Source organism: Brassica napus, chromosome C8 (assembly GCF_020379485.1).
Source record: "Brassica napus cultivar Da-Ae chromosome C8, Da-Ae, whole genome shotgun sequence".
Lineage (NCBI taxonomy): Eukaryota > Viridiplantae > Streptophyta > Magnoliopsida > Brassicales > Brassicaceae > Brassica > Brassica napus.
The window spans coordinates 12,994,921-13,005,681 of record NC_063451.1 but is presented as its reverse complement, the minus strand read 5'-3'; the positions used below and the strand labels follow the sequence as shown (position 1 = coordinate 13,005,681).

The window sequence follows — 10,761 nt, the reverse complement described above, 5'->3', positions numbered from 1 at the left end:
AAATGTGAATTTAAAGATTTACTTTAGAAGATGAACCTGAGTTTTGTTCTTCTTTCTTTTTCTTCAAAGATGTAAGTAGATTTTTTTTTGGAGGTTTTGACAAAATGTAAAAAAACAAACATTTCATCTCAGATGATTAATCTCAATTTTTTTTCCAAAATAAAGTGCTTAATTTAGTTTTGCTATAGTAGTTATCTTTATTTTCCTAGAATATTTCAATTATATTCTATTATTAGTACTTATAATTAATTAAATAATACATTTTAAAATTTGCAAACTTGATCTAACTACAATTTTATTTTAACTAAATTTTATTATTTACATAAATTTTATTTGTAACAGATTAGACAATTATTTATATGAACTTATAATTGTATTAATAAAAATATTAATAATTTTATTAAAATATAAAGCACAAATGTTTAATATTTTTAAATATATAAAACTATATAAATTTTAATTTATAAATAAAATTTTAATAGTAAAAATAAAGATGTGAACAGTATTCTCTCCAGTTTGAGAGATTATTTTTCAAAATGATGGTCTTACCCCTTTCTCTCAATTTTGCTAAACAATTTTTAAAATCTAAAAGCAAAATACTAAAAACACTGGTCAAAATCTGTATGCAAATTTTGGATAAAACAAGTATCTAATCTATTTAAAAGGTTAAAGCCTAACCATTCTTTCATGTATAATTTACATAATATATCACTAGAAATAAAATAAAATTTAACATGTTTTATATAGCAAAACACCGTTTACATTTACCGGCTCGGCCTCTTCTATTTTTTTGTTTGAGTTTCAAAAATCCCTTGATCAGTGAGATTATTGACATATTTCTCCACACTTGAAGTTGTATCAGGCAAAAATTGAAACACAACCTCTTCTTAATCTCCATTATCGATGTAACGCTCTCATAGATCACTGGTGATTTCTTTTGGTAGATAGTCACCACTGTTACCAATAGGATTTTCTGATTGATTATCAACATTGATTGGTGTCACATTCGTATGGTCTATGATGTCTTTTTAAGTTTGAACACTTGTTAGTTCGAAAATCTATTATTTCATCAATTTATATAGTATAGTTTAATATTATAAAATATTATATACTATCTTCAGTTAAAATATTATTTAAAATATTATAAGTATATATTATATTTTATATTAGGATTTAGGGTTTTGTGATTATAGTTTAATATTTAGATGACGGAATGGAGTTAGCGGTAGGATTTACAGTTATATTATACATAGAGTCTCTATACTATTTATCTATCAATTCACTATCAGTTCTATACTACAAGTTCATGGTGAGAAAAACTGATACAGAGGCCTCTTGTCACTCTTTTGAGCGATGAGATCGGAGGTTGGTTTTGGACCGTAGATCTTCGAGGGGTTCCAGAGATCTTTGAGTGTGCCTATGTCCTCTGAGAGGGTGTGTCATCAAAATTTGGAAACTGGATCCAAGAAAAGTTGTGCTCCCGCCTTTGGGGGTTGAGAAGTTATCGTCTCACAGAGGCCTAGATGGAAGACAAAATGAGCACATATAATCTTCCGACTTCATTCCTGAAATAGAAAGATAAGGCCAAACTAGGCCTTGACGTTTTTACCTCAACCCGAAATACCTACTTAAATCCGAACCAGAAAAACCAAAATCGGATCCGAATTGTTATACAAAAACATCTAAACGGGACTTATGAGCTTAGTACTTTGGGGTTTGGTTATAACCCCAACCGAACCGAAATCCAAAATAGGATCCGAAAATATCCAAAATTAGTTAAATGTTAATGTTTTATATATGTTAAGGTGATTTAGATATTTTAGAGTATTCCAAATATTTTTGTAGTTTGTTTATTTTTTATTTTGAATATTTTTAGTTAATTTAGATAGTTTAACTAATTTTTAATAAAATTTGTGAATAATTTCTATATTAAAAAAACGATTTGTCAATTTTTGAGGTTTAAAAAATATTTTTTTGGACGATTTCAAACATTGGTTACAATCCGATCTGAAACGAACCCGGAAGGAACCAAACCGAATCCGACTCAGTAATTAGTAAAACCCAAACGAGACTTATGAGAATAACACCGAGAATCTGAAAATCCGAATCAACCGAACCAAAACCTACGGCCCCCGAACGCCCAGGCCTAGGCCAAACTGTTGGGGCGATTAATCCAGAAAGACATTGATTATTGCGTTTAAGCACACACCAATTAACCTAATGTGCCAACAATACCACAATCGAATGGTATATCGATGGAACACTTTAGGATCAAATCCACAAGGAACTAAGGATCTATAACACTAAGAATTCACAAACTTTCCTAATCTAACCAAATAAGAAGATGGATGATTTGTAACAAGTCAATATCCTAGAAATATAAACAAGGTGATCTCAAATCCAATCAAGAAATAAGTGCAAGAATTCAATCAAATGCTAAGGATGGATCCATGGGTAAGGATAATTGATATAAGGTGATCAAGGTTCAATCTAGGATGTTCAAACAAAACAATCAACAAGTCTATAGATCTAGATCTCATTCAAATAGATTAATCCACTGTTGTGATAATAATCCCTATGCTAATCATGAATTAAACATCAACTGTCGTTGGCCTAACGCAATCAAGCATGTATGACTCACAAGTCTACTTACCACTAAACATCTCGGACATCAAATGTCATTGGCCAAATATGTAAATGACAATACTAAGTTCTTTCAAGAATTTTAACAAACACCTTTCGGGCGTAAATTAGCTTAAGGTCTAGATGGAAGTGATCAAGTCTAATCTAGCATTAAGAACACTTAGCAAGTATAGAACAATGTTAATCAAGCAAGAAACATCCTAAATATTCACCTAATCACCCTAATCTATCTAACCCATGAATCACAAGTAGTCTACTCACTAATCTCCATGAGAAACCTGAAACCCATATGAGATTCAAGGCTATTCATGTTAATGAACAAGAGAAACACAATATAAGATGAAGTACTTCCTTAAATGATCAAAAAAATTCAAGCTTTTACAAGTTTAGACAAAGTCTTGAGAGAAAATGAGATAAAAACTAAGATTTTTAGGTCTAAATCCATTTATAGAGATGCCAAATTCGAGCTGGTTTGATTATATTAAACCGGGTCAAACCGGATTAAACCGGTCAATAATTTGTAATCGGGTCCACATCGGCCTTCGCATCCCGCGGGCTCAAACCGTTGGCTCGTCTTCTTCGATTCACGACCTTGATCTTCCGTGGTGGCTCTCCGCGAAACCTCCTGGTCATGTGCTCGTATTCAAGCCGCGGGTCCGGTTCAGGCACAGTGATTAACCCGCGAAATCAGTCAAGTCCATCGCGGCCAAGCACACATCGCGACCCTAAGCCGCAAACTCCAATTCTCCGCTGTTGCACGCCGTGGTTCATCTTCTACCCTCAACCATGGGTTCTCTCGTCCAGGCCGTCTCATCTCTCTGTCGTGCTCTCAACCATCACCATCGTCGGAATCAGCCCACACCGCTGCGAAGCTTAACCGCGACCAAGCTTCCTCCATGGCGTCAAGTCTCCATCTCCGCCGCTCTGCTCCACCACGGATTCTCAAGTCAGGCCTTCTCAGCTCTCTGTCGTGCTCAGCCTCATCGTCAATTCACTCCTCGCCGAGCTCTATTGTAATGCCCCCCCAAATCCCACTCTTGTGCCCTAACTTGAACAACAAGAAACACATGCATACACTGAAAGGGAAAAGAGGGAAAGGGGTGAATAACATACAGTCATTCAGTGAAAATGGTCATGTCTGCCCACATGACTCATAACACTACTAAACAACCTGTATGCGAAAATACTAGTCCTAAAACACTCATCACCCAGCATATTAACAATCAACAAATATATCACATCAATCATATCAATACACAAATTTATTAATCATATCACATTTCTCATCTCATTACCATTTCCAATATTATTAATAACATAACACTTAGGCTGGCCATCACCTCGAAAAGTCGTACGCCACCTTGGGCCCGTCACCCGGTTTACGGGCTTTGACGGGATCATCATGTCTTCGTCCTCAGTCCGACTTCACACATTTTATATATACTTAACACTTTCATCACTTATCACTTTAACCAATATTAATATTATCATCACAAATAATCATCTCACATTAATCACAATCAAACACAACAAACTCCTAGACCTAGCATTTAAGAATACAACTTGACTTATAATATTAAGAATCCACAGATCGCACCCTCACCTTTGCCTTAAGGTTGAAAGTGGATTCTGAAACTAGCGGGTTGACACTCTATTCTGGTGATCTGAAACTGCATTTGTGTTCGAACCGAATTAGGGTTTCTGGTTTTGACAGATTAAGATGATTCTTGTCCACGAAGCAACGCGAATAAGTATTTGCTCTTACCTCTAAACAAGATAACGTCAACAGATATAGATTCCGTGCAGCTAGATCTTTCCAGAGACACCTTACTCGCGTCCAAACTCTCTCTGGCTCATCGGGAAACCTTCTCACAAAACCCCTATGTGAAACTGGAAAAACAGGTTTCAGACTTGGAATTTCTGGATTCAGAAAACAGTGATTTTTCTCCAAATTGAAGATCGAATAACTTCCAGAGTTTACCTCTTAACTGAGTGTTCTCGGTGTCTGTAGAAATTTGGGAACGTCAGCTTTCTAACAATAACAATAACGTCACGTAACTCCTGTATCAACGGGAAATCGCTCTGTGAAACATAAAACCCAGATCTGAAAAGATTGTAGAATAGAATGGTTTTTGCCCCAACTTGTAGGTTGAAAAACTAACTGAGATTAGCTCGTAATTGAGATCTGAAAGTTGTTGTGTCTTCCTTGCAACGAGATCTATCAATCCAACTTGAGTTCTTTGCCTAACTCTTTCGTATCTGGTCGCAAACTTCTCTCCAACTTGGCATTGATATCTCAGAGTAACTGCAGGCTGTGTTTTCGGTTATTTTGGCAGAGCTTCGCCGTAAAAATTGTCTCTCTCTCTCTCCTCTATGCCGTACCCTCAATATATATGTAGAAGAGCTGAGGGTTCAGATCATTCAAAATTACTAAAATACCCTTCTTTAGGGTTTTGGCTTAAAACGTGGGCTTTACGTTTAAGGTTTAAAATTTGTTGGGTTTGGGCTGTGACATCCATCGCCACGGCCATCTTCAGATCGTGAAGTTCGTGAGCTCCAATGGTGAGCTCTTGGTTATTTGCAAAACAGGTCTCCAGAGTCTTTATTATTCACGCATTCGCCCCAAATTCATAAATTTGCATAAAGGACCTCTTGAATTGGTCCCAAATATTTTGATTGTGCAAAATAACCCAATGTAATATCAGAATGGTCCCTCATCTTCTGATCTGTTCTCAATCTGGCCTATAACTTTCGAAATTGCAACAATAACCTCACGGTTTGACCCCAAACTTCTCAAGTATGCACTTTAGACCATGTTCATGCAATTATGCATATAAATGCAGTACTAAGACCTAAATGCAACCTAGAATGATTAAAATTAGCTAAATGAGATGGTTAATTCAATGAAACACACAAGATATCAGACAATCATCCTGCTTAAGAACAGGGCACCAGACTTTTTCTCCTGCCCAGATGATTTCCGGCTTCCGGACCGGATTTTTATCCTGCCTCTGGGTAAAATAGAAAACTTCTACTAAAGGGAGATCTTTTCATATTTCAGGATATGTAAAAATCTAATAAAAAAACTAACATAATTTTCGACTAACGACAACCTATAAAAGAGAGACCTAAACCCTAGAACAAGAGATCAACTATTCAAAGCTTCAAATATAGATATTAGGCGGTTAAAACTAGAGTTACTTAACCAATGTTTTGTAGTTCCAACTCTCGTGATCATTAAAAACAATATTTGATCCTTGAATCTTGTGTTTTACTGCTTACTTTATATTTTCATAGTATCGTAAAGCATCTGTACAAATTTACTCTAAAAGGTAGGGTAGATTTTAAGCCTAATAAAATTTTCCTTTTGTTGAGCTTTTGTGGACTAGCCTTGCTCATCAAAGTGTCAATCTAGGCTAACATTTTTGTAACAATCAATAGTCAATGTACGAATACTGATATCACTCAAATTACCCTAAGGAGTGATTTTACTCTATCAAATAAGAGGTTCAATTGTAGTACTTAGAGATCGAATCCACAGAGAGCTAGGGCACACAATAGACTAGAAATCAAGATTAAGCTAGGCAAACAATTTATAATGCAGTAAACAAATGAAAGAAAGGTGAACAAAGTATTTGTTCGATTGGTTGATTGAGGTTGTAAAGAGTTAGGAGAAATAGCTAGACCTAGGGATTTATCAATCAAGAGATTCAAAACTACAATTCAAGGATGCTAATGGTTTATAGATTAATTCTAGAACTTGATTTTAATAAGTAAGCAATCCAGCTTTCGCATGCAATTGCTAATCAGATGTCTAAGTCCAGTCTCAGCTGTCGCTTGTTGACTTGGAGCGAGTGTCGATCGATGCTATGGCCTGAGCGTCGATCGATACTTCCTTAGACAAGCATTAATGACCTAATCGATTTAGTTCAACTCGATTCCTAGACCAACTCTCGTATGCGCCTAGGTATCTAATCCAGCAGAGTTCGGGTTCCGTTAATTGATTGCACTTTTGTGCCTCTCAACTATCCTATGATTCTAGGTTCAAACAATTTGTCACACTACCGTGCTATTCTAACGATTCCGGATCCTAGTATTACAAATCACCCTGGTGTAGAGATCTATAGATAATTTAGCAATCCTAATTGATTATCAGTTTGACATTAAGCTCATGAAATCCCTAAACCTAACAAGATGAATTACTCATACATGCAAGCAATAACACAAATCATAGTCTGAATAATATAATAAATAAGAAATCAGTGATAAAACCAATGGAGTTCCAATCAATCTCTGAAGGAGTATTGATCTTCTCTCCAAACCTAAGAGAAAACAATAGAATAGGATAATAGAAAGCGTAGCCGTCAACAGTGGCTTAGAAATAACATAAATAGGGTTTCTGGTCGTCCAAGGATATTCTGGTAATTTGTGGTTGCTTCTGGGTTTCAGTCGGTCATAAAATATGCTCGGACCGCATTCTGGTATCCATATCGATCTATGTCAAGAGTTCTACATCAATCGACATATGTTCCTCTTCTTGACAGCTTCCTCTCGCGAGGCAGACTGACCACTCCTAAGTAAAACGAGCATCACTTCTGCTACAAGATGCTGATTGACCTCAAACCGGTGGAATTGGAAAGATAACTCAAATCTATATCTTGTGTAAAAATATGAGCTCAATCTAACGGTGGTAAGGTCTTCATACATAGCTAGACATCTGACGCGTCTGTGCAGTTCTGCACCTCAAAAGACTCCAAAATCACCATATTTCTCCAGAACGTACATGGACCTGTAAATACTCTAAATAGACTCTATATAGTAGTAAATATATATTAAAACACTTATAAACCATGGCTAAAAGTGGGTAAAATCCATGGTCTATCAACTCCCCCAGACTTACCCTTTTCCTTGTCCTCAAGCAAAATAAACGGACAGTCTCTCTGAAAGAGGTTTAAAAACAGCAGGGACTCACATGATTTAAAACTTAGAATCATCACCTCTACAATATTACAATCCACATCTAAGAAGTCCTAATCACAAAAGTACATTATACCATATCCTATGTTAGCAACCAAATTCACCTAGCCAACAACTTAGCAAATCCTGTCTGACATTCCTCTCTACCAACCTCATTTCTTAACATAAATAAAAGTGCAGGCTTTATCTTGGGAGTATCGATCACATGATGCAAGGATTTCAAACAAGTATCTGGACCTGCAGGTAAAAGTTAGTTCCTATCTTTTCTCTCTACTAATTTCTCTCTTTAGTCAGTCTGCTTCTATTGCAAAATCATTGACCAAGATTGGACAGGCTTCCATGAATCAAAATTTCATGGTGATTGCCACCAAGTCCTGTTCACTTCTTTTTGACATATATCCAAGAATTCATTTGAAACGAACCTTGATGATAGCCGCCACCAAGTCTCGTTCGAATTATTTTTGTTGGAATCCTTATGAAGCAAACTTTAATGGTTGTAGCCACCAAGTCATGTTCGGATTCCACCTAACTAACACCTATTATATATATATATATATTTATATATGTATTTTTCTTTTCTTTTTTTTCTTTTTCGTTGTTTTTTTTTGTAAATAAATATCTCTACCTATAAATCTAGGGTCGAAATAGAGAGAGAAAATGTGATAAATATACACAAGGCTTTACCTTCCAGACTTGTTTGAAGAATCCGATCCCATGTATACCAAGCTCCAAGACAAGCAATTGTGTCAGGTTTAGTGTTGGAGGTCAGCTTTGGTTCTTTCAAACAATCTCAGCAAGTGTAAATAGTTGACAGGTTGATCCACTTTAGTATCTTTAGTACTATCTGCAATCAGTAAATCTAGAATGGTGTTAAAGAGTGGTTAGATAACAAGCAAAAATCTAATAAGTTAATTATCTATTTCTTGACTCAGTAAAACTATTTTCAAAACATTTTGATAAGACTCATTAACACACTAATATCAGTAAACATCCCCCCAGACTTAAACTACATTGTCCCCAGTGTGTATCTAGTCGGAGTTATGGTGATAAATAAATCATAAGTACTCAATTTAACAAGTGAGAACGACATACCTGACCGGATTTAGTGTCGATCGATGGAAAAGAGTTACCCTCGGTCGCTGCAAGTAATATGCTCTCATAGATCGATATGCTGGGTAATCGTCTACTCGGATCTTTTATTTTATTATTTTTTTTTTCTAAATAACTAACTAAGACATAATATTAGTAGAACATCCCCCATACTTAAACAACACTATCTCCAATGTTATACAGTCTAAGATCGATGGTGAAATAAATCATAAGGACAATATTTAACAAGGAAAAACGGTATACCTGACTTTGATGCGAGTGTCGACCAACACAGTTAAGTGCCGATCAATACTCTTGAAGCTCTGTCGATCGACACAGTTAAGTGGTGATCGATCGATGCTAGTGATGATGCTCTGTCGATCGATGATGCGCATCCATCGTCGATCCTCGAGCAAACTCATCTTCCTCGGGTCTTTTCCTTTTACCTAACATAATTTAATCACTAAATGTCAGTAATAGATAACTAATAAAACCCATCCATTTTTTTCTATGAACAGTGTTTTGCTACAATAACAATGCTACAGTAACTCCCGATTTTCGGCAACAGTGTCGGCCGATTTGTTTGCTACAGTGTCGATTGATTTCTATGCTACAGTGTCGATCGATGCTACAGTGTCTCTCCTACAGTACGTCGCTACTGTTCATTTTTTTTTAACCTGCAATAAATACAAACTTTAATCAGTAACAATCTAAACTAAATTGAAAGAAATTACCTAATAGTGGGTTGCCTTCCACTCAACGCTTATTTTTAGTCATTAGCTTGACTTTTGGATATCTGATTTAGTCTGGCTTAGGATGTGAACTTGCTCCAGAACAAGTCTCAGTATCTCTCTTTCTCATCTTGTTGATGCAGTTGATAAAAGCTCTTGCAGAAACTTCTCCTTTCTCTCTCAGCTCTGGATCACATAGCACTCTTACCTTGGTAAAAGATTCAGAACCTTCTCTGCAGCGCACTCTATACTCAAGACTACCCTCTTGACATTCCAAAGGAACTACTGATAGGGAATCTGCATATGTATTCCTTTTCTTTTTCTTCTTTCTATTCTTTTTCCTTCTCCCAGACTTAGACTTTTCAGTCTCGGGCTGTTCTGAAAGTCTGAGGGTATCGACCGATGCTGAAAGCTTCGTGTCGATCGATTCTGAAGACTGAGAGTCGTTCGATTCTGAAGGCTTATTGTCAATCGATTCTGAGGATTGGAAGTCGACCGATGCTGCAACTTTAATGTCGATCGACGCTGATTCTGGTATTGCAGGCTCGCGACATGTATTGGTTGTAAGTGCCGGATCTTCAAACACATCTATGCAGGAAATAAACTTCTCACCTTTCTTCTTCTCCACAGGATCATAGAATACAATTTCATCAACATTAGTCAAGCACATCCTATTCTTCTTAAGATCACAAACTGCTCCCACTGTAGCCATGAAGGCTCTTCCAAAAAGAAGAGAAGATATCTGGCCAGATTTGCTCTTCACGACGTGAAAGTCTACAGGGATACTGCAATCTCCTATCTCTACCTTGACATTCTTGATCATGCCTGCTGAGTTTGCCTTGGAGTTATCCACGAAAGTGAAACTATCCTGAGAAGGCTCCATCTTCAATCCTAATAAATCAGCAGTGTATATAGCCATGATACTTACTGCAGATTCAGTATCATAGAGGGCGTTTGGAAGGTGTGATCATGTATACAACATGGAATCAAGAACTTTCCAGGATCTTGTTCCTTCTTCAGAGTCCTCTTAGGCTTACGCCGGACCTTGTTGAATAACATCTCAATGTCCTTATCCGTCTCTCTGCTCTCTCTGAAGAAATTACCAGGTCTGTACTTATAATATGCATCCTCGAAAGACATATCCTTAGGAACTCTCTTCACCCTCTTGTGAAATCCATCAAGTTCCACTTTGTTAACTTCTCTCCAGAGGTATTTGGGAATAAAGACTTTACTAGATTTGACTCTTTTCTCACTTTGAACTCCTTCTTCTGTTTCCTGCTTTTCCATCGAAGGTTCGTATCCATCCCATTGGCATTGATCG

The 10,761-nt window shown here is 36.5% G+C and overlaps 1 protein-coding gene across 1 annotated transcript; it reads right to left on the bottom strand.

Moving 5' to 3' along the window:
- Positions 1-9,510: 9,510 nt before the first annotated feature.
- LOC125591860 lies at positions 9,511-10,359 on the bottom strand. Its single transcript, XM_048766744.1, has one exon. The coding sequence runs from the start codon at positions 10,357-10,359 to the stop codon at positions 9,511-9,513; it is 849 nt and encodes a 282-aa protein (XP_048622701.1).
- Between the last annotated feature and the right edge of the window lie 402 nt (positions 10,360-10,761).

Bases quoted from the DNA above. Each gene is read 5' to 3' on its own strand.
- LOC125591860 (XM_048766744.1), bottom strand. From the start codon at position 10,359: ATGGCTATATACACTGCTGATTTATTAGGATTGAAGATGGAGCCTTCT.